We start from the raw sequence: 25,179 nt of genomic DNA, 5'->3' as shown, positions 1-25,179 counted from the left end.
GCTGCCCTTGAGAAGGTGCTGATGAGCTGCGTTGTTGATCTGCTGCAGTCCATGTGCTGTAGGTAGACCCACAATGCCATTAGGGAGGGAGTTTAGGATTTTGCTGTCTGGCAAAGCCATGTATATGCTGCATGTAGAAAGAAGATTAATTATGACCTCTATCTTCATATACAATGTGATTGGACCAGTAGGATGCAGTTATGGGTGATGAATTGCAAGATGTTTACTTTGTCATCTATTCCAGTCCAGAAGGATCTAGTAGCAAAAATGTTCAGAGCAGTGACTACCTTGACTGCCATTGGCAGTGCCATCCTCGCCCTGCTTAGCAGCAGGGGCACTTTTTTGTGATCACTTTCTTGGTGAATCACAGTTGTTGAACACACAGGCCTCTGGCTTAAACATACAAAGGAGAAGTGTTAATGAAGGCCCCTTGCTGAGACCCCCGCACCCCTGTCGTCTGTGAGCAACTTCTCGATCCTGCTGCCTCTGTTCCATCTCCTTGGGGGCTGTAGCCTAAAGGAGAACTGCAGCTATTTTCCCTTTTGACTTGAAGCAGAGAGTATACTTGGTCTCCATGCAGCAACAGACAAGATCTTCTCAACTTTCAGCACTTTAGACTTAACAATTTTTCAGATCTCTTTTACCAATCACTACTTCTACAGACTGGGTAAGAGCCAGTCGGTAGGAATAAGGAACTGCAGGTAGAAGTTGACCCCTTTTTTAATTTGTGGATCCCTGTGCCACTGAATGCACTTGTGTGTTAAAGTGAGGAGGTTAACTAGGAGACTGGGGGTTGAAATAGAAGATGAGACGAATTAGCCTTTAGTTAGAGGGTACTGTTATGATCTGCCTACTTAGGCATATCCATAGAACATCCACACTATCAATGTGTTATTAACACAGACTGTTTTAAAAGTTATTATGAGTGCACTGACCCCTCTTCACCTCAGTCTGCTAAGGTACCACCAAAATGACCAGCATTATAGTGCTGGATTTTGTGGTGTAAATTTTAAGGATGCTTTTAAAGGAGAAATAAGATAAAGAGCAGAATACCTTTAGCATATAAAAAATTGGAGCAGGAATAAGCCAATAAAACCCCTTAAGCCTGCTTTGTCATTCAACATCACCATGGCTGATCTAGAAAATCTATCGGACTCCTCTTTAAATATTTTCAGTAATCTAGTCTATAAAAGTCTCTCGGGAGAAGAAATTCCCTTCCCTCAATTTAAATGTGTCCCTTTATTCTCTCAATTTTCTTAATGAATTTTAAATTTTAATGTTACACCCATGTGCATAATTACATCAGGTACACAAGGATTTGTCAGCAAATGAAGACTGCCACTGATGGAATACTAGTGTAAAATTTGACAACCACAGTCATTTAACAGGTTTTATATACTGACAGACAGGAAATTTGCAAGTATGAAGACAAAGTAGACAAAATAACATCATTATAAATGATCAAGATAAAAAGGTCTTCACTCTATTTAAGCCTTCACTCAGTAATAAAACATAACTATAAAGCTGAAAAAGGAAAATATTACACTTTGAAAGTAACTTGTTCAGGATCACACTCCAGTCTGTCAGTAATCAAATGATCCAATTGAGATCGGTAGAAAGCAACTGAGTCTTTAAAACAAGTGCATTAGAAAATAGTGCTCAGTATTGAATATATCTAGCCTTAATGAATTGGATTAAAGAACATTATTATGTTCTTCATTTATTTGTAAAATTAGTTTATAGACTTCTGTCTTTATGTATTTAATTGTTCTAGTAATCTAGAATACTCACCTATTGTGCCCTGTTTCAAAACCAGGGGTTAAACAAGTGCAGTCAACTGAACTCATTAAGATATGAAATTATGTCCTTGAGAGAATAATCAGTAATTCAAAATTTTAAAAAAACTAATTAGTCATTTTGTTATTTGAATGGAGTTTCTCCTCCCAAAACTACTGTAGGATTGAGATTGCCTTACACATGAATACTGTTCAGAGTTGGAGTGTTTTCCAGTATGCTATTATCAGTTTCAGGATCATTCACAGCTTTTTGATATAAATGAATATAAAACCAATTAATTAAAACACATCCACATTTTTAAACTCTTAACTACATTTCACATTTCATGTACACGTATAAACAGCAGCATAAAGAAATGAAAATAATAAAATACATATCAATGATTATATATTCATTTTATAACACCATTACTTATGTTTTTCATTATTTCATAAGGTTTTAGCATTGCTGGAAAGGCTAGCATTTGTTTCTCATCACTAACTACCCTTGAAGTTTCTGGTGAATCATTCTCTCACACAACATCAGTTTCAGTAGTTGAAGTTCACCACAGTGCGCTCAGAGGAGGATTTTGATCCAGCAAGTATGAAGAAATAGTACAAGTCAAGATAATATGTGGCTTGAGGATAAACTTCAAGACAAGTGATATTCCAATTACTCCAGCAGCTCTTCACCTTCTAGGTGAATAAGGACTTGGATTTGAAAGTTGCTCTTGAATTAGCCAGGGTAAGTTGTTGCAGAGTTTGTAGAGGAGACATACTGCTGCCACAGTACACCAGTGATGGAGGGACTCAATTTGTGGATGGTGTGTCAATCAAACAGGCCATTTTTCTGAATGGATTTAAGCTTCTATAGGTGTTGTTAAAACTACACCCATCCAGTCAAGTGGAAATTATTCCATCGTACTCATTAGTTGCAGTTTGGAGGTGATTGATGGGCTTTTTTGGGAGTAAGGAGTTGGGTTACTCATCATGAAGTACCCACCCTGTTTTTGTAATCTCCGTACTCCTGTAAAATTTCAGTTGTGTTTAATCAATGGGGACCCTAAGATGTTTGATGGTCAGCTTTGATGAGAAAGATGTCAAAGATGATCAGTGCCTGCATTCATGCAGTGTGAATGTTACTTACCGCTTATCAATCCAGCCCTGTTATATTGCCAAGATCTCGCTGATGTGGGCACAGACCTTTACCAACTGGAGATTCGCAAATGGAACTGAACATTATCCAATCATCAGCATTTGATTTTATAGTGGAGGGAATGTCATTTAATGAAGAAAATAAAGCTAGCTGGGCCAATAAATGTTTCCTGAGAAACACATGTAGCAAAGTTCTAGCAGCAAAGTCTTGCAGAATGGTTACAGCACATTTTGGCCTATCAAACCTGTGCTTGGTCTCTGTAGGGATCTTCTGTTAGTGCCAGCCCTTCCATTTCTCCATAGCACAATAGTTATTTTCCCCCATGTGTTTATCAGATTCGTTTTTGATAGCCATGGTTGATTTTCCCCCTCAGGCTGTGGATTCCAGATCCTAACCACTTGTGCATCAAGAAGTTTTCCTTCATGCTCCCTTTTGATTCCTTTCTCAATCACATTAAATGTATATCCTCTTGGTCTTGACTCTTCTGCCAGTGTGAACAGTTTCAATCTATCTACTTGTCTACCACAGGCCCTTGATGATTTTTAACCCTTCCATTGAATCTCCTCTCAACGTTTTCTTTTCTAAAGAGAACATCACCAACTTCTGCAAACTGTTGATGTAACTGACATCCCTCATCTGTGGCACTACTCCTATAAAATTTTCTGCACCTTCTCTACAGCTTTCACGTTCTTTCTTTCAGATATGCCAGAATTAGACACACTAACCTAACTGAGGTCAAAACAGCATTTTTATAAGGGTTCACTAACTTCCTATGTCTTCATTTATAATGTCCAGAATCCTGTAAATCTCTTCTTCAAAAATTACTTTCTCAGTCTCTCCAAAACCTTCACTGATGCACACACATACCCTGAGGTCTCCGTTCCTATATAATGTTTAAAAGTGTTGCCTTTCATAATTCTTTATATCAAAATGAATTACTTCACTGCATCGTTTCATCTTTCCATTCCACCATACGCCCATGTCCACTTGAATTTATCACTTTCCTTCTCAAATTTCACAAGTCATCTAAAAACTTTGAAATTGTGATCTGTACACCCAAATCTAGAGTCATTGATATACATCAAGAAAAGCAGTGGTCCAAGTACCAACCCTAGAGAACCACACTACTCTCCAGTCTGAAAAGCAATTATTCACCAGTACACTTAACTTCCTCTTCCTCAGTTAACTTTGTATACATTCTGCCACTATCTGTGTCCCTTCTGTTAATCAGATATTGACTTTGTTGGTGAGGCACTCTATTACTTCATGAAAAACTCAAGAAAATTAATTAATACAATTTCCCCTGAACAAATCTGTTTTCCTTTTCCTCAATTATTTATATTTGTGCAAGTAATGGATGTTGGCATCTAACAACTGTCTAATAATCATCATGTATGCTAGGTGTGATCAGGGAAGAAATTTTCCTCTTCTCCCCATCCCTGACATTATCCTGACTGGGTAAATGTCTACATTACATTAGGCCCCATGGCTTGTTCTGGGGCACAGGTCTTCATCACTGTGGCCAGTGTTGTCACAGCCACAATATTTGCTACATCCAGTGTACTCAATTGTTTCTTGATATGAATTAAATTGGCTGAAGACTGGCATCTCTCATGGGTACCTTCTGATAACGTAGAGATGGATCATTCATTTGCTGTTCTGGGGGATGGGTGCAAATGTTGTCACACTTGTTTTCCTTGGGTTGGCTTCTTCATTAAGATTTGTCATTTAATTGTCTGCTCCCATTCATGACTGGATGTAGCAGAACTGCAGTGCTCCGGCCTGATCTATTGTGGTGTGATGGCTGAGTTTGTGTCAAATTATGTACAATATAACTATCATTTGTATAAAAGTGTAGCATGCATTACATCTAAAATTGTTTTACTAATTTAAATCAATAATTACCATGCCAATGTAAATAGGTGTTTCTGTAATCTGAAGGAATAATTGTGCATTGATCACCGGTCTTTAATTGGTAGACTACTTTAATTGGGAGCTTGTGCATGAGATTTTGCACCTTTTTAATTAGACAAAATGAGTCCCTTGCTGATTGAGCTGAGAAACATTCATTGAGTTCCACAATTGCATAATATATTCAGATTCCTGCCTTGTGGGTAAATGGAACTGTTGTTATATTTGAATGTCGTATTGCTAAGTATTTTTGAAATCCAACTTTAAAAATGTTTTGAAGAAAATTTGTTTCAATTAAGGAGTTCTTGCAATTCCTGTGAAAGGTGGAATGCTATACTTCTAACCACCACAAATATAAAGACAAATTAATTCAGACTTAAGTATTTTTCTTTTTATAATGTATATTTGAACAGGTTGTTAATTCTTCTTTTATAATACATTGCATCTAAGATAATCAGACACAAACCACAAAGGAACATAAGCATGCCTGGCACTTAGAGTCGATAACCTGGGGACACTATTGTGTAAGCTAGACATGAACATCCCCAGCCAGCAGTGGCATTGAACTTGTTCTATTGATGTCATTCTGCACCACATTTTAGTTAGCTAGCATTTGAACAAACTAATCCACACTGCCTACATATTTTGTACTCCATTTTACTTATGCATGCAGTCCCCATTCACTATTTTTCCAGTCTACCTTTAATATTAAACTTCTATCATTTGACTTGATGGACAAATAGAATCTCTTGCTCTCTAAATGAAGCCTTGCTTTTTAACTGCCATTGTAGAAATGGGGAGGGGTTGGTAAAGCAGACCTAGAATCATAATGATGTCCCGACACCAAATCCCCAGCTGTTTTGATCAGTAGTTCAAAACACCAGAAAAAAAATTGGAACTAGAGTAGGCCCCTTCTTCAGCCTGCTCTGCATTCAGTAGGAATCATGGCTCATCTTGTTACGACACGGGGTAAACCCTCCTGCTTAATTTAAAACCAGCAACACAGTAAAGATTTATCTCGTGCAGTAATCTGTAAATAATATTCAAGTGGCCAAGAACTATTTAAGGTAAAAATTAACAAATTTATTTCTTAAAGTAGAAGAGAATAATTAACTAACACCTAATTTACAAATCCTTACTCTAAGCTATCTTTTACCTTCCCTTCTATGATACTAGTCTGATAACACTCCTGATTATGATTTACAGAACAAAAGGTCTTCTCTCAACCAGGCAGCTTTCATTCTTCTCGGTATTTTGGTCTTCTTTCCTCCTTGGGGATCCTGCTTCACAGGTTACTGATTGATAAAGATACCTTTTTTAAAGAGCTATTTTCTCTGCAGATGTCATTGGCTTGGCAGTTCTCTTACTTTTTTGGGGGTATAATTTAAACTCATTGGCTTAATTCGAATGTGTTTTGTCATTTCCAGGCAACCAGCTAATCAAGTTCTTTTACGTAAAAGAGAACTCCTTATCACCACTTGCTGTTTCCCACCTATTATACATCCATGCAAATATATTACCTCTGATATCATGACTCCACTGGAGATACAATAAGGGAATAGGAAAATTCTAGAACTGTTTTATGGGACATTTTGTATAAAATAAAGGGTACAATTTTAGAGCAGAAGAAACTGAAAGCATGTATGCACAGATCATTTGAAGGTTGCAGGGTAGGTTGGTAGAATTGATAATATATATGGGATCCTGAACTCCATAAACTACAAGTGCAAGGAAACGGTGTTAAGCCTGCATACAAAAACATTGACTCAGTCTCAACTGGCACAATGTTCATTTTTGGGCATAACACTTTCAAAAGGATGTGAAGATATTAAAGAAGTTGCATAAAAGGAGATTTGATACCTCAATTTAAAACACAAGGGACAGCATTGACAAGGGAATACTGTTCCTATGGGTGGAAGGACTGAAAGTGAAGGTGATCAACAACAACAACATGGGAAAAATCTTTCATGCAGTGTATGTTTCAGGTCTGGAAAGTAATACATCCATTGGTAGCAACTATTGTTATACATCACAGTGTAAGGGAGGTAGATTGAGTTGCAATAGATTTGAAATAGAGAGCTGGGCCATTATCAAGGCGGGGCAGAGGGTGGAATGGAATTAGGGTAAATTGCTTGTCAAGAGTTAGCATAGACACAATGGACTGAATAGCTTCTAATGTAAAGTCGCCATTCTCCCAGAGGACCATAGAGCTACTTTGTCATCAGAGAGACATGACTGATGGTGGTTTAAGCTGAGTGTCACTATGCCTTAGGCAAGGGGTGAGCTTAAGATGATGGGATCCTTATAGTGACCTCAGTCAGAATGGGAACTGAACTTGTGCTGTTAGCTTCTTCGCTTACCAGACATCTGGTCAACTTAACTGGCCCTCCACCCAAAGTAACAATTCTGTGATGATTTGGGGTGGCTGTGGTTAGTACTGCTGCCTCACAGCACCAGGAACCCAGGTTCGATTCCAGTGGCAGGTGACTGTCTGTCTGTGTTTGCACATCCTCTGTGTGGGCACCCCACCTCACCTTTCCCACGTGCTCTGGTTTCCTCCCACAATCCAAAGATGTGCAAGTCAGGTGAATTGGCCAAAATGTTCAGGGATGTGTAGGTTAGGTGCATTATTTAGGGGAATGGGTCTGGGTGGGTTACTCTTTGGAGGAATGGTGTGGACTTGTTGGGCCAAATGGCCTGTATCCACACTGTAGGGAGTCTGTGATTCTATATTTGCTTCCTACATCCTCTCTCATTCTTGATGATCTTATAGTAATGGGCAGAGAGCAACTTGATGTAAAATCCACTTAATAAACTAGCTGCAAGGAGGAATAAACAGATGGCTTGGAACAACTTCCCCTTTGGGGAAGTGCCTGCTTCTGTTTCATACCTCGCATGACAGTTTGTGGAAGGCTGCCAATGTACTGGATGGCACAATAGTTCGAAGATCAAAATGTTGTCTGGCTTTGTGGGATTTTAGAAAAAAAAATCTACCAAAGTTGGGTAACATTTCCTATTACATGAAATTTAAGGGACATATTTTTGCAATGCTCAATTTCTACACCCAGTAAAACCACACTGAACAAATGGAGGAACCTGTCATTATTTAGGGTCTTTTATCCAAGTTACTTTTTTATTAACTTCCATAAAATCTTTAAAATATTTTCCAGTGTGATAGGCACGGTTTCCATTTGAAGACTACTCCTGCTCGGCTTTAAGGAAAATTTGTAAGTCCCAGTCTTAAGTGCCTGACATAGCCCATTCTATCAAGTAACCACTTCAATTTCTAGAAAATATAGGACTCTCTCTTAGAAATGAACAGAATTTGATAAGCACCATAAATGAAGCTTTTTAAAATAATATTGTGGATGATATTTTTTCCAATATTTGCATTAACACAAACAAACTGTTTAATAAATTTACCCCATTCCATTGTCCCAGGAGGGAGCCATTGTCAGATCAGAGAGCTAATGTTCATGTTGCTTCCCTATGAATAAATATTATGTTCTTTGAGTGTGACTGCCTATTGTGTGGGATTAGTGGATTTACATTTCCATTTTGACATTTTAATGGCACAGAAAATTTTACAAATAATTAATTCAGATTGACAGTTATCATCATTGCAGCACTGTCTGCAAAGACATGCTGAAAATATAACATCTGTGACTTTCATGTAGCGATTTAAGGAATATTCTATAGCACTGCTACCTATTATGATTTTCAGAAGTTGCATTAAAGATGAATAAATGTGGTTATATTTTGAAATCATTATTTGTATTTTGGTTAATTTTAACTTTCACCAACAGATGCAGAGACATCCTCCATGTTTCCACGTCACCCATTTTAAACTAATACAAAGGCTGTTTAGGTGGGGTGCAGAACAGCTGATCCTCAACATTCAGATTAGTGCCTGATGGCAAAAGTAAAACTCTATTTTTGTTTTCATCATTGCAGTGATTTTATGTCTTTTTTAAAATTAGCCTCTGTCTGTCATGCAAAGAAAAGAAACCTGCATTCACGTAGCCCCTTTCAAGCCCTTCAGCATCAAGATGATATTTTAAGTTTGTTCTCTATATATATTTTAGTTAAAATGCTTTAATTAAAATATAAAAAGGGAGAAGAACTATAACAATAAAGACAGGATTCAGTGACATTAAATAGAATGTTCTTTATTAGTTGAAACATTGTGATGTGTCATGTAGTAGTCAGTTTTCTCATCACCAATGCAATGATAAACCTTGAACACTACAACTCGATCACTCAGTTAACAACATGGATAAGTGCTCACTGAGTGGGCTGATCCTTACTAAAAAAAGAAATGGGACAGCATTTTTGTTACTCACAGGTATATAATAGTTTAATTGAAGTAGATGTGCTAATGGCTTCCACCAGCAGCATTGCTGGGATCCTCATGTGAATACAGTACAGTAATAATGCAATCCAAATATGGTTTGTCTCACAGTTCCATTAAGCAGTTAAACATAAACCCTGAAGTTTGACTGCACTACTCCATACAGAGGATACAAAACCCAACAATAGATAATACAGTACATAAAATAGTATTTGTCCAAAATAAAACACAAACTTTGATTACACTGGGGATGCTGATGTCCAAATATTTAACAATACCTTTCAGTCTGTTCAATTTACCACAAGTATAAAAAATGATAATTGAAAAAAAATTTTCTTCAAGTTTTAACAAAGCCAATGAAAATGAAAATCATCTTGTGTGTTTCTGAATGATTGGTTATAAGCCTGGGTGAACTTTGCCTCTAAACTGGAATTGCACTTAAAGGATATTTACACACCATATCCAGTTAAAAACAAACTTTTACATGAACACGAATACATGGCTGGAAACAAAGCAGTATAACAAGAGTGAAATATTAAGTGGTTTGATCATTTACAGGTATTTTTAGACAATTCAGATTATCATCTAGCCCAGCTATGAAAAAAGAAACTTTCAATATTTAAAAGCATGCACAATCCTTGAGCTACCATCAGAAAAGTATTGAGATTATGAGCAGACAAAAAAGAATTTCCCAAAGGCATCTAATTTTCAAAAGAGTTCAAGAACAGATATGCACCAGGTTTAATGAGTACTGTGTTAATGTGGTACATGTGTATATAAGAATGAGGTAGCTCAATTGCAAAAGAATCACACACACAATCATGACCACTCAGACCATATTCCCTTTGTTTACAATTTTTTTTTTCAAGGTTGTTCTCTTTCTTCCCCCACGTCCCACCACAAAAGAATGACATTTTGTAATAAAATGTCAATCATCAAACCTCTGTACCATCTTGCAAATTATTCTGAAGCTTAACATTGAGGTTTACCTGTTTAACCTTGACACCCTTTACCCGAATGATATCATTTTTATTTAATATGTTGATATTCTTCTCTGTGCAGTGCTTGCCATTTAAGTTCTTTTCCAATCTATTCAGTGCTTTGTTGCAAATTTCAACTTTTGTGTTCAGTGGATATTCCTCTGGAATCTCCTTGGGTAATTTCTTATGTTTACATTTTCTTGCTAAAAAACAAGCAGTAATGAGAAACAGAAGTAGCAGCATGATAGCAGCAACAGCACCTCCAATTGATGCCTCTTTGTGTGAGGTCAATGCCACAGCCTCAGACTCCAGCCTCAAGTTCTTCATGTTTGTGCCATTCTTGACCTGATCATTCTCATTGTCATAAATCAAAGAGTCATCAAGTGTTAACTTGCCATTCTTGTCCACCAGGTCTCGCCTTCGACGTGAGAATCGATAGTTAAGTGAACGTTGAACCCGTGGTCCAGAAAGGGATTCTGGACCAATAATGTAAATGACTTGTAAATACCACTGATGGCCAGCTTCAACCTAAAAGAAGTAACAAAGTCATATAGTAATAGAAAACATATAACCAAGACCTGGCAATGTCAATCTTTATCAAGTGAGACGCTAACCATATCCATTAGATATTCAATAACACTGCCATTGCTGATTCCCATTCCATCAACACTCTGAGACTTATCCATACCCCTGTACAAATATAGTGCTACAACAGCAGGAATACTGCAGGAAGTTATCTCACTTCATGACTTCCCAAAGCATATGCATGATCTAGAGGGCACAAATCAGAGTAAACCCCACTTGTCTGTATGAGTGCAACAATACTCAAAAAAGCTTGACACAATTCTGAATAAACAGTTTTGTTTTACAAACATCGGAATTAGGAGCAGGAATAACATTTGACATTACCTAGTGGCAAAAAGCAAGCTTATGTCATAGTTGATCTGATTGTGGCCTCTAATTAGTGTCTATTGATTTGTTTGCCATTTAAGAATTTATTTAACTCAACCTTAAACATATTCAATAACTTTGTCTCCTCTGCTTCCTAGGGAAGTCTATTCCAGAAACTAATGACCATTAGAGTAAAATAGAATCACATCTCCATCTTACATAGGAGACTCATTATTTTCAAACAGTGTCCCCTAGTTCTAGTTCCTACCACAGGAAAAGCATCCACCCTGTGAATCGCCCCAACTAGGATTACATCTATTTCAATAGGATCATCTCTCAATCTCTTTTCTCCCTTTTGTTCCTTTATGGGATGTTGGTGTCAGTGGCAACACACCCTATTGCTCTTGAATGGATTGGTTTGCTAGGGCATTTCATAAAGCTGTTAGAAGTCAACCTTATTCCTGTTGGTCTGGAGTCATATGGAGATCAAAGCAAGTTAGGATGGCTGATTTCATTCGCTAAAGGGCATTATAGTATTCAATGATGGTTTTATTGGACCGAAGGGTCTGTACAACTCAATGACTCTATCATTGAGACTAGCTTTCAATGCCACATAGGTTAATTAAATTTAAACTGCACCCACTGTCATGGTGGTATTTGGAACTGTGAGATTAATACTACGGTACTGTCTGGATCTATGGCTACATCTTCAGGAGCGGAGCCAAGCGGAGAGCAGACTAGGAAAGTAAGTGGTATATAAACTTACCGCGTGAACTTGGGGTCTTTACTTTTACTTTGGGAGAGGGGCTGAGTGAAGAGCATTCTGGGAAGGTGGGTGATTCTGTTGCTGAATCTGAATGGAAAACTGAAAGGTGATGTCACAGGAGGGCTGTGATTATTGATTGGCTAATAAGGGCCTGCTAAATTGGAATCTGTGCTAAATTGAATCTTGCTAATTTATTGATTACAAATTGCATAAGCAGAAGTATAAAAACAGTTAAAATAAACACAAATTCAAAACTAATTAAATAAAATAAGAATGGAGGGTCAGATGATGTGTTATTTCTGTGTGATGTGGGAGCTGGTGGACGTCACTGTGGTTCCCAGTGATCATATCTGCAATAAATGTTTGTTGCTGCAATAAATGTTGAGTTGGGAGTCTGAGCTTCAAACATTGCGACACATCAGGGATGGGGATAGTTACCTGGATGCTGTGTTTCAGGAGACAATCACATCCATTAGAATAGCTAACAAATTTGGCAAGTGGTCATGAACAACAGATTGTGGCTGAGTGAAACGGTCAAGGGGTCCAATGGTGGAGTTGCAGGAGGCTCAGCCCTTATCCTTGTCCCACAGGTTCAAGAGTATTGCTCCCTATGTGGATGGAGATGGAGATTGCAGGGAGGATGAGCCGACTGACCATAGCACCTTGGTTCAAGTGGGGAGAGATTGTTGTAATTGGGTTAGTATAGTTAGGGGCATAGATAATGTTCGCTGTGACCATGATCAAGAGTCTTGGAGGTTGTGCTGCCTGCCTGGTGCTTGGGTTTGGGATATCTCTTCTGGGCTGCAGAGGAACTTGGAGTGGGAGGATAAACATGCAGTGGTTGTGGTCCACATAGGTACCAAAGACACAGATAAAACTAGGGCAGAATTTCTGCTAAGGAAGTATAAACAGCTAGGAGCTAAATTAAAAAGCAGAACAAAAAAAGGTAATAATCGTTGGATTACTACCTGAGCCATGAGCTAATTGGCACAGGGTCAATAAAATTAAGTAGGTAAATGTGTGGCTCAAAGATTGGTGTGGGAGAAATGGATTCAAATCCATGGGACACTGGCACCAGTACTGGAGAAGAAGGGATCTGTCCCAATGGGATGCTCCTCATGTGAACTGTGCTGGGATCTGAGTCCTAGAGAATCGCATAACTAGGGCTGGAGACAGGGCTTTAAACTAAATGGGGTGGGGGTTCAGTTATAGGGGAATTTAGAGAACTCCAATTAAAAGATAAGAGTGCAGAACTTGGGAGAGGTCATTAAAATCTCTAACACAGACACAAATAGGACAGAGTATCTGGAAAGCTTTAGCAATCAAACTTCAAGCTCACTGGACAAATGAATGATATTGAGAAGAGGGACAATCAATACAAGACTCAAGGTGTTATGTCTTAATGCTTGGAAGGAATAGGATAAATTAGCTTAGTATGACAAGGTGGGCATCATGGAGACGTGACTGCAAGAGGATCTGGATTGGAAATATTCAAGGATATAGATCCTTTCAAAAAGATAGGCAGGTGGAAAGAGGGGATGGGATTGCTTTATTAGCAAGAAATAAATTTAGATCAGATGGTGTAGAATCTGTGTGAGTTGAACTAAGGAACCACAAAGGTAATAAAAGCATAATTGGAGATATGTATGTGCCTCCAAACAGTAGTCAGGAGCTGGGGCGCAAGTTACACCAGGAGATAGAAAAGACATGTAGGAAATACAAAGTTACAGTGATCATGGAGGATTTCAATATGCAGGTGGACTGGGAAAATCAGGTTGGTAGTGGTTTGTGGAATGTCTACAAGTTGGCTTTTTGCAGCAGCTCGTGATGGAGGCCACTAGGGAACAGGCAATTCGAGATTTAGTGTTGTGCAACTTGATAAGGGAGCTTATGGTAAAGGAACTCTTACGATGCAGTGATCATAACATGATCAAATTTACTTTGCAGTTTGAGAGAGAGAAGACAGAACCAGAGGTAACAATATTTCAGCTGAATAAAGGCAACTACAGAGGCATGAGGGAGGAGCTGGGTAGAATTGACTGGGCAAAGAGCCGAGCAAGAAAGACAGTGGAACGCCAATGGCAGGGCTTTCTGGGAGTAATTCAGGGGACACAGCAGAGATTCACCCTGAGGAAAACATAGCATGGTATAGGGAGGATGAGGCAACCATGGCTGACTAGGCAAGTCAATGATAGTATAAAAGCAAAAGAGAAGGCATATAAAGTAGTGAACCAGAGATTTGGGAAGCTTACAAAGACCAACTGAGAGCAACAAGAATGAAATAAAGAGGGAGAAGATTAAATATGAGGCTAAGCTAGTAAAGGAAGACTATAAGAGTTTCTTTAGATAAATAATGGGTAAAAGAGAGGCAACAGTGGACATTGGACCACTGGAAAATGATGCAGGAGAGATAGTAGCAGAGAACAAAGAAATGGCCGAGGAACTGAATAATTACTTCACCTCAGTCTTCACAGTTGAAGACACAAGTAATTTCCCAAAAAAAATCAAGAGAGTGAGGGGGCAGAGCTCAGTTTTGTGGCCACCACCAAGGAGAAGGTGCGAGAAAAACTGAATGGCTGAAGATGGATAAACCACCTGGACTAGATGGAATGCATCCCAAAATTATAAGGGAGAGAGTTGAAGAGATAGTGGAGACATTAGTAGTAATCTTTCAGGAGTCACTAGAATCATGGAGGATCCCAGAGCACTGGAAAATCATTACGTGACACCTCTGTTTAAAAAGGGCATAAGACAGAAGACGGACTTTACAGACCAATTAGCCTAACCTCAGTCCTGCGTAAGATCCTGGACTCCATCGTGAAAGATGAGATTTCTGTATAGTTGAAAGTGTATGGTAAAATAGGGCATATGGTTTCATCATGGTCATGCCTGACAAATCTGCTAGAATTCTTTGAGGAAGTGGCAGATGGAGTACAATGTGGGAAAGTGTGAGGTCATGCACTTTGGTAGGAAGAATAGAGACTATTTTTTAAATGGGGAGAAAATTCAGAAATCTGAAATGCGAAGAGACTTGGGAGTTCTAGTTCAGAATTCTCTCAAGGTAAACTTGCAGGTTGAGTCAGTAGTTAGGAAGACAAATGTAATGATGGCATTTATTTTGACAGAACTTGAATACAAAAGCAGTGATGTACTTCTGAGGGTGTATAAGGCTCTGGTCAGGAGAAGGAATTGCTGAGGCTGGAGAACAGAGTTGAAATGTGTGGTGTTGGAAAAGCACAGCCGGTCAGGCAGCATCCAATGAGCAGGAGAGTCAACGTTTCGAGCATAAGGAATAATTCATCAGGAATGAAGAACTTATGCTCAAATCGTCAACTCTCATCCTCCTTGGATGCTGCCTGACCAGCTGTGTTTTTCCAGCACCACACTTTTCGACAAGGCTCCAGTCAGGCCACATTTGGACTTATGTGTGCAGTTTTGCGTCACATATCTCAGGAAGGGTGTATTGGCCTTGGACCGTGTTCGGAGCAGATTCACAAGAATGGTCCCATGATGAACAGCTTAATATATGAGGACCATTTGAGGACTCTGGGTCGATACTCAATGGAGTTTAGAAGGATGGGGGCACTGGGGGGAATCTAATTGAAACTTACAGAATACCGAAGACCTAGACAGAGTGGATGTGGGGAAGCTGTTTCCATTGCTAAGGAGAGACTAAGACCCAAGGGCACAGCCTTAGAGTAAAGGGAAGACCTTTTAAAAAGAGATAAGGAGGAATGTCTTCAGCCAGAGAGTGGTGAATCTATGGAATTCACTGCCACAGAAGGCTGTGAAGGTCAGGTCATTGAGTATATTTAAGACAGAGATAGATAAGTTCTTGACTGTCAAGGGGACCCAGGGATACAGGGAGAAAACAGGAGAATGGGATTGAGAAACTTATCAGCCATGGTTGAATGGCGGAGTAGACTCGATAGGTTGAATGGCCTAATTTTTGCTCCTATATCTTATAGTCTAAACCATACTCCTAACAGATGGAGGCTTGATCAACACTCCCCCACAATTGTACAATGACAGCAGGTTTTGTAATCTTCAAATAATACTATAACAACTTGCCAGGAGTTCTTTGGCTGCAATTTTTGCAAATGTGAACTCTCTAAAGTTTAGAGCATGAAAAGATGATTTATTTTAAGCATTTAAGATGCATAGACATTGATAAAGTAGATGCAGGATGGATGTTTTCTCATGCAGGGCAATCCAGAGCAAATGGTCATAGTTTTTGGAAAAGGAGTAACAGATTTAAAACCGAGATCAATAGAAATCACTTCTCTCACTGGACAATTCACTTCCAGAGTTCAGTGGATGTTGGGATATTGAGTAAACTTAAGGAGGAGACTTTTGATTAGTTGGATTGATGGGTTGAAAGGTTATGGAGAGTGGGCAGAAAAGTGGAGTTGAGGCCAAGCTGAGATCAGCTGTTATTGTATTAAACAGCAGAACAGGCTCAAGGGTCTGAATTGCCTATCCTGCTCCTAGCTCTTATGTCCTGTTCTCACAAGGTCCAAGGTTCCAGCAATATAGAATAAATTAACGAGAGCCACGTCAAGGACAATATAACCTTGGTTAAGAGATGATTAAGTATTTCACCTAAAAAAACAATGAATTATATCAAGGTGGATTCAATATTTTCTATCAATTTTACAAACTGTATTTCTCACCAAGATAAAATGGTTGAGTAAATTTGGCAGAATGAGTTAGGAAGTAAAGCAATTAATCTGAGAAGTAATATGTAAACATCAGGCTTGGCACACTAGCTTAGTGGTTAGCACTGCTGCCTCATGGTGCCAGTGACCAGGATTTGATTCCAACTTCAGGTGACTGTCTGTGTTTGCACACATTCCCTGTATCTGAGCGGATTTCCTCCTGATGCTCTGATCTCTTTTCACAGTCTGCAGTGGCACGGTGGCTCAGTGTTTAGCACTGCTGCCTCACAGACCTGGGTTCAATTCCCACCTCAGATGATTGGCTATGGAGTTTGCACATTCTCCCCATGTCTACGTGGGTTTCCTCTGGGTGCTCCGGTTTCGTCTCACAGTCCAAAGATGTGCAGGTCAGGTGAATTCCCCATAGTGTTAGGTGTATATTAGTCAGGGGTAAATATAGCATAGGGGAATGGATCTGGGTGGGTTACTCTTTGGAAGGTCAGTGTGGACCTGGTGGGCCGAAGGGCCTATTTCCATATTGTAGGGAATCTAACCTAATCTAAAGTCCAAAGATGTACAGGAATGTGGATTAGCCGGGCTAAATTGCCCATTGTGACCCAGGATTTGCAAGGTGGGTGGATTAGCCATGGGAAATGTGGGTTACGGGGATGCTCTTTGAAGGGTCGTTGTGGATTTGATGGGCCAAATGGCCTTCCACACTGTAGAGATTCTGGGATCAGGCTCTTGGTGCTTTCCTTTCTATGTGAATTCACAATGTCAGATTGATTATAAATGTTCCAACACTCCATTGGTTTTAAGCCTTATCAATGCATGTATAGCAGATGCTCCCTAACTTGATGTCAACTGCAGTTCTCCAGTATAGAGTTGTCCAGTTAACTGACAAATAATCTGATATGGAAAACAGTGGCTGAGGGAGTGGTACCCAATAGTCATTTATCATCATATTTCCCCTCAGTTAAGAAACTGGATGTAGGGAACACTATTTTAAAAAACAAAAGACCTCCCATTTAGGGTGAAGATGAGGAGAAATATTTCTCTGAGAGTCATGAATCTGTGAAACTCTATTCACCAGAGCACAGGGTTGGTAGGGTGCACACTTCAGTTGTGGTCGACAGGTTCTTGACTAACAAAAGAATTGAATAGTATTGGAGGGTGGAAGTGGGAGTAGACATGAAAAAAGAGAGTTCAGGCCACTATCAGATCAATTGGAATATTTTCAAATGGCAGAACAGACACCAGCGGTCAATGGGTTTTTCTCCTGCTCCGATTGGGTATTTGTCAAAATTCAAACAATAAGTTTCATATGGCCTCTTTAAGTCATAATACTTAATATTTAATGGTTGAGTTCTGTACTGAACTGGGTCTTTGTCTTTCATTTATGCCAGAAATTTAACAGAGTCTTGGCACAATTTGTGCCTCATAATGTTCTCAGTACACTGCAATCAGTGAAGAGTAGATTAGACAGGACATTCTCTGCTGCAGCCACTTAAATATTAACAGAAGCAGAAAATATGTTTGTTACTTAGTGTAGTGTGACATTTTAAACTCTACTATGGGCAGAATCTTGTCTCCTTTCAGGACAACCCTAAGATAAGACAATTTCCATCAATCCTCCTCTCCAGTGAAAAGGCTGCCTCTAGGACTGCTAATTAAAGATGGCAGCTTCAGGTCCTTTTAGCCAGCCTATTACCATGACAAGATGGCAGCCCTACCAGCTGAAGTGAACGTAGGGACTGTCAGAAGGAAACAAAATGATGCCTCCATCTCGTGGTGCCCTCTGAGGTCCTTTCAACCTTTTTAAGAAGCTGTACCCGCAGCTGCCAAGCCTCTTTTGTGGAGAGGAAATCAGTCCATAGAGCAGCCTGCAGCCACAACTGTAACCCACTGGTTCCTGCTGTGTTTGTTGGGAGTAAGCATAGGAGGCCTTAGAGACGCCTTGGGCAGCTGCCTCCTGCTGCCGCTAGTTTCTGAGAGCAGGTAGCCGGGTGGGAACACTAGCTATTGCTGGTGATGACCAGACTCTGGCAAGATCACTCGGAGAGCGGGATGTGTCAGGTCACAGACCCAACAACTTATTTCTCCCACCTTACCTTAGAGCTCTGCTGTGCAGGATCAGGAAGTTTTCATCCTGATTACACACATCACTGCTGTGTATTGTTAAAGGTTTTAATGCTGATGTGCATCTTGGCGCAAGTTGTAAAATGTACTTCTTAATTAAAAAAAATGTCCAATCCAAGTCATTGCTTCCTTTCATTTGAATTGTTCTCAGGCTAAATACTGCAAAAAGGGACAATCTCAGGGCTGTTCCATATGAAACAAATTGGACAGCCATCTTTATGCAACAGGAAAGTGCCAATGTAATGCCCCTAATAATGTAAATTAAACAAGCAGACAAACCTTGTATAAAGCATCAACCTTCATAGTGAAACCATCCACTCCGGGCACATCCCTCATTGTGAGAAACTCTGGTGCATCAGATGCAAACTGAGCATCGAAGGGTACATCATGAAAATACTGGTCAGTTACTTCTGGTTGGTTGCGGTCCTTTAAAAAGAGCAAAAAAAAAGTTAATATTCAACCAAGTCTAACATTTCCGAAGCACTCTATATTAGGCAAGCACTGCCTGTTCTAAGACTGAATAATCATTACCAAATAATTGGTAATCAGGATGAATCTTTTGAATTGCACAAGTTAGAGTTCAATACTGGGTTGCACATCAAAGCTATTTAAGAGCCAGTTTATAATACACAGATAGCATTGGAAATACAAAACAAACTGGCAGACAGAATAGAAGACTAGAATAGGATTAGAGTCTTATTACCAAACTTACTGGGTAGATAGTCCTCTTTGCCTGTGGAACCAATATTCCGGGTCTATAGAGAACTTAATAAAGAACTATAGATGCTGTGAATCAGAAACAAAAGCAGAAATGGCTGGAAAAACTCAACAGGTCTGATAGCATCTGTGGAGAGGAATCAGACTTAACTTTTCGGGTCAAATGACCCTTTCTCAGAACTTAAATAGACCTCAGAGACAGTTGAAAGTTTATGTAATTTCCATTTCACACAGGGTGACTGAAATGCTTTTAGTGTTTTGAAGTCCAAGATGAGGTGGTCTTCGATATCCACCTGCACGTCTATCATGAGGCCAGTGGAGTATCCAGGTGAGATTCCCACATTCTAAGGCACAGCAGAGGGCAAGCCTAATTAACCTGTTTACTGTCTTCAATACTATAAATGGTAAAACATCCAACTGATCATTTGTATGTACATTTTGGTTGGCTAACTTCATGATATAAAGGTTGTTATATATTAAAGTTGAAAAATGGGAGAGGTTGTCTCCACAAAATTTTGAAAACCTATGTTGTAAACATACCAAAAGGAGGAATCTATGTTTCAAGTGTTTGTTAGGTTGAATGCAGCCATATTGTGGACCCTCGTTATAAATAGTTCCAGTTGGATCAAAGAAAGGGACATAGCCATCTTTTCCAGTGCAGAGATACACCTTCTCTAGCTGTAGCCTGTAGGCAGAGTTGAGGTTTTGTTCAGGATTCCAAAGCACACGTCCATAGAGTTTCTGACCTATTAAAATGAGAACATAAGTGAATCATTGTCTCCTGGGCAACATTCCATCATGTGGTTACAACACATGTCTACAGTAATTGACCATGTCTTGTTATATATAAACACACTCTGAGATTACTATACGTTCATATCTCTTCAGGATAGAAATGATTTGATAATACATACTGCTCCCTGGAAAATAATTACTTATTCTAATTATCCTTCTGCTTGTTTTACTTGTCAGATGCAAAGTTAAAGAGAACAATCTGAAAGTGGGCTAAACAGGAATTGTTTATTTTTTAACCATAGTGCCGAGACAGACTAAAGCAAAGAGCTTTAATTATGGGTACTGCTGTGTAATCTTATACAGAACTTTTAAATAATATGGTACAGAGCAGTTCCTTAAATTCTGCCATGTTAAGAGTCAGAAAAAGAAAAAATAATGAAAGACTGCAGTGAATTGAATGATGTCTAAAAATAAAACATGTTCATTTGTTTATTTGTAGTTAAGGAAGTATCTCAAAGTCTTCCAGCTTTCCTTTGGAGTCTTAAGAAAAGCTATGGAGTGTTACAAACAGCTCATAGTTGAACAGCTAAGGCAAAAAAAAATTAGCAGGCAGGACTGCTGGTTCCTTTAAGTTATGGGAAGCTTGTGAACTCTCTGCTGGTCCACTGGATGGAAAGTCATACAAGGTATTACTTCCGAAGAAAGAAGGGTTGCTGACTGATCAGAACTAAATCATACAACTTGCTGTTGGGCAGTGGTGGCAGCTGTGAATTAGCCAATAGTTCTGATAATCCAGTTGTCCCAGGGGAGAGAGAAAAATATGGAACCGAAAACCTCAAATTGGACAAATTTTGGAAAAGCAGGGAAAAAAATTTCAATTGCTGCTTCATAACTTTTAATTTAGAACTTTTTTAGAAAAATGAAAACTGCTGTGAATGGCAATATGTAAATGCATCTCACTCCATATTACCATGCAAGTGAGACACTAATTTAAAATCTGTAAAATTTACTATGAGTCTATAAAAACAGATATTATAGACAAAACCCTTTTGCTCTGGTACAAGATTCCAGACCTACCACAAAGCTCTCCAAGAATGACATGTGCCTTGACTGGGTAACATAACTAAGTAATATGCAATAATCAGTAAACTCCCTTAGGACTGCATCATATGGTCAAATCTTCTTTGATTTTGGAAGCATACTGATTAGAACATTCCATACTGATTTTGATAAGTATATTTGTGCATTCTTAACCAAAGAGGGAAGGAGTAGGTGAACAGTAGCTGCAGCATATTTATAGATTTCCAGTAGTTAGAGGAATAGTAATTCTTTCTCGGGAGACAGGAAGCAACAGTCATTGCTGTGATGCTGACCTTCAGTGCAACTGAACTTCGAACAAATGGTCCTGAACACTAACATTCTGTGGAGGTTCACCGAAATCCACTAGTTGGTTTGGTCTATTCCTCTTACGTTAATACCTTTTGGTGATGCGTTAAGAAATGAGGGAGGCTTTAAGCCCTCTTACCTGGCATTTCCAGGGCAATAGGACCATGATATGGTTTGGTACCATTTCCTACTTTGTTCTGCAAAATGTGGATAGTGGCATATAACAAAGGATTGACCATTGTTTGGGCCCTCGTTAGAGTGTTTTTTTTCCAAATTTTCGAGGACTTTTGATGCAAGTAGGACTTCAATTACCAGGTTAAAAAAGTACCATGCAGAACAGATTGCATGCACAATTAGTACAATTTCAGCGGTTTCCCAGTCACAAAAGGATCTAGGAACTTTGGCTTTAGTTTTATAGTTCAGAGGGGATGAGTGCTCCTCCAAATGTCACAACCCGAGCCTTTGTAGCACTGATACCTCCCTTCTCCTGTAAAGAGATCACATTTGTCCCAGCACTGCCTCATCTTGTTTGATGCCTGAATGCTGACCAGGTCAAATTATTGTGGTGGCCTAGAACCGGTGGGCATGTTTGCTGCTGGAGGTCCAATTGTCCCTGGGTTATGGAGACCTAGCTTTGATAACAGAAGGGTAGAATTAAATGTTTGTAATGGCAATGCATCTCACATGGAGAAGGGCCGCTTAGAATCATAGAGATGTACAGCATGGACACAGACCCTCAGTCTAACTTGTCCATGCTGACCAGATATCCTAACCTAATCTAGTCCCATTTGCTAGCATTTGGCTCATATCCCTCCAAACCCTTCCGATTCATATACCCATCCAGGTGCTTTATAAATGTTGTAATTTTACTATCCTCCATCACTTCTTTTGGCAGCTCATTCCATATATGTACTACCCTCTGTGTGAAAAAGTTGCCCCTTAGGACCTTTTTAAATTTTTCCCCTCTCACCCTAAACTTATACCGTCTAGTTCTGGACTCGCCCACTCCAAGGAAATGATCTTATCTATTTACCCTAACCATGCCCCTCACGATTTTATAAACCTCTATAAGGTCACCCCTCAGCCTCCGACGCTCCAGGGAAAACAGCCTCAGCCTATTCAGCCTCTCCCTGCAGCTCAAATCCTCCAACCCTGGCAACATCCTTGTAAATCTTTTCTGAACCCTTTCAAGTTTCACAACATCCTTCCTAAAGGGGGGAGACCAGAAGTGCACACAATATTCCAAAAGTGGCCTAACCAATGTCCTGTACATCAACTGTCCATCAGGCACTTTAGTGGCTATCATTAGGTCTTCCCAGGATTAAGGATCCTGAGGGGTGCAATCCCAGAAGCAGTGGTAGCTGTCAGTAACATACCCACTAGAAGTCCAGAATCAATGAGGAGCTCAAGATAAAAGGTGAATGTGTGATTTATAGTGATTGTGGAGTGGGTTGGGGAGAGGAGTGAATCAGGAAATGGGACAGCTTTCAGCACTGTATCCCCTTTGTCATTTTCTAATGTAGAGTGCCTCTGAATGTGGGATCCCATTTTAGGAGCCCATTTTCAGATTACATGTGTCATGACACTCTCACCCACTTAAGACCCTCAACTGGATTTCAGGTGGAAAGGCCCAAGAGTCTTTCCAATCCAGAATTAATTTGCTGGAAGTGTGGAAGCTGGCAGGGTCTTCTCCCTGCACCATTTTGCTGCCCTGACTCCAAACTTGCCTTTTTTTTTTCAGTTTTTCAGGATGGTTAGCTTGGCTATAATTCTGTCCGATAGCTCATTGAGGCAATTTGGCTGGAGGCAGGTACGAAATTCCCTTTACTATCAGTAAAATAACTTGAAGTGTGCATCTTCAAAGCTCAAATGCAACACCGAATCTAATTAATATTTAAAGATACTCCACCACATTTAAAATAAAAATTGAACTGAATTGAGTTGACGCCTCATTTGTTTATTGCAGTTTGATCTGGGTCCTTAAAGCTGGGCCTTTTACTGTGGGTGAACGTGAATTTATTTTTATTTTAGTTTGCTTTATTAGATGGTTTTTATCCTCCACCTTGTCTCTCGGGATGGGGTTCACAGCCATGATCTGCCAATGCCTGGGGTCAGAGGTAGATAGCATCCAGATTCGGTGTCATCCCTCATTTAGCAGATTGTGTCATTGATTTGAGCAGGTACTTGAAATTCAGCAAGGGTGATCAATGTGTGCCAACAGGAAATAGTGCAAACAGCCTGCATTTCCTAAAGTTTCCCACAATAGTAAGGAATACTGATTCACAACAGGCTGCTGTTAAATGCCATTGCTGCAATTTTGAAGAAGGAAAATGGAATACCATTTTCAAAGAGAGTGCTCCCTAGTTTGAATGTGGCACTGAGGCCTCAGTCATGGAAGTGAGGCCATAATTCCCCAGTAGGGGAATGACAACTTTGTGAACGTGACCAAAACTGGCAGCACTGTCATAAGAAGTCTAATGAACTTACATAGCTGGTCAACATCAATGAAGTTAAAAGTCACACAACACCAGGTTATAGTCCAACAGGTTTATTTGGAAGGACTAGCTTTCGGAGCGCCACTCCTTCATCAGGTAGTTCTGGAGTACTCCACAACCTACTCTGCCATTCTACTAGATCTTCTACCTCAATTCGAGTTCTCTGGTCTATCCCCACATCTCTTAACCTTTTGTAATAAAGGAAAGTAATTGACCTATCTTGAAATTCAAACCAGATACTCACTCAGTAGTCTGGCAATAAGCATTTGAACTGAATATCCAGATATTTCACCTCCCCCCTCTCAGATTCTAATGATGCCTTGTTCGATTCTGCATCTTACCCTCTCACATTTTCCAGTGATTACTTCTTCTTGCTGCTTCCACATATCTCTAGCCATCATCTAAAAGGTGACTCATCACACAAACACAACCATTCACTTTTTCTCTTTCACCTGCATGTCAAGGTGACAGAATTGAAAGGTGAGGCAAACTGGTGACTGACAAATGCATTTCCTGAGCTCTATGGAGGAAATGGCTGTCTGTATCATGGGTCATAACCTGCAAGATCTGGTATTGCTGAGAACACTGAGGATGAGATACTTTGTATCTTCACCACCTTGCAGCTAATCCTTGTCCTGCTGTCTGGCATCATGAACGAGCTACAGATGTGTGACCACAGACCTTTTGCTTCTTATTCACCTTCCTTGAACCAAAACGTGTCTTTTCAATTCCTGCTTTCAGATATCAAAGAACTGCTTGCACAGTAATAGAAGAGCAGAGAGTGTGACAGAATAGCACCTCATCATTTAGTCAGACCATGGAGCCACCTGCTTAGTCATAGGCACTGCCTGCAGTTTGTAGTAAAACACCAGATATAAGGAGCTGCAGACAGGCCAAGGGTAAGAAGTACAGTGGGCCCACTTTGCAGGACCTTTGATTTCCATTCTATCATCTCAACTGAGGCTTTGGATGCAAGTTTTGTGACCACATGCAGGGAAGAATAATTTACATCACAGCATTTAGGGAATCTGGAATGCCAAAAAAGACTTCAAGTGAATTCTAGTCCAGCACGAGGAGGTTGGGGTGAGGCTATGGTGAATTGCCTAACTTTGAATCCAAGCAACTCACATTCGTGAGGGCATACTGTTTTTCTTCGGGAAGGGAAGGCTTGTTTAGGAGCTAAGTTATCAGTAAGCTTGTGTGTTTCTAAAGTAAATTA

General features: G+C 39.6%; 1 protein-coding gene across 2 annotated transcripts in view; it reads right to left on the bottom strand.

Annotated features, from left to right (window-relative positions):
* Positions 1-8,995: 8,995 nt before the first annotated feature.
* The window catches only part of fras1 (Fraser extracellular matrix complex subunit 1), a 465,328-nt gene continuing 449,144 nt past the window's right edge, over positions 8,996-25,179 (bottom strand). For both annotated transcript variants that reach the window (XM_072591717.1, XM_072591723.1), the window contains 3 exons: positions 19,885-20,090; positions 18,907-19,053; positions 8,996-10,701 (listed from right to left, as the gene is read on the bottom strand). In XM_072591717.1, the coding sequence (XP_072447818.1) occupies positions 10,129-10,701; positions 18,907-19,053; positions 19,885-20,090 (926 nt within the window). In that variant the 3' untranslated portion in view covers positions 8,996-10,128. The remainder of the gene's footprint in view (positions 10,702-18,906; positions 19,054-19,884; positions 20,091-25,179) is intronic.

The sequence above is a fragment of the Chiloscyllium punctatum genome, chromosome 1, assembly GCF_047496795.1.
Source record: "Chiloscyllium punctatum isolate Juve2018m chromosome 1, sChiPun1.3, whole genome shotgun sequence".
NCBI classification, from domain to species: Eukaryota; Metazoa; Chordata; class Chondrichthyes; order Orectolobiformes; family Hemiscylliidae; genus Chiloscyllium; species Chiloscyllium punctatum.
The sequence above is the reverse complement of the archived record's forward strand: the minus strand, read 5'-3'. Positions and strand labels throughout refer to the sequence as shown.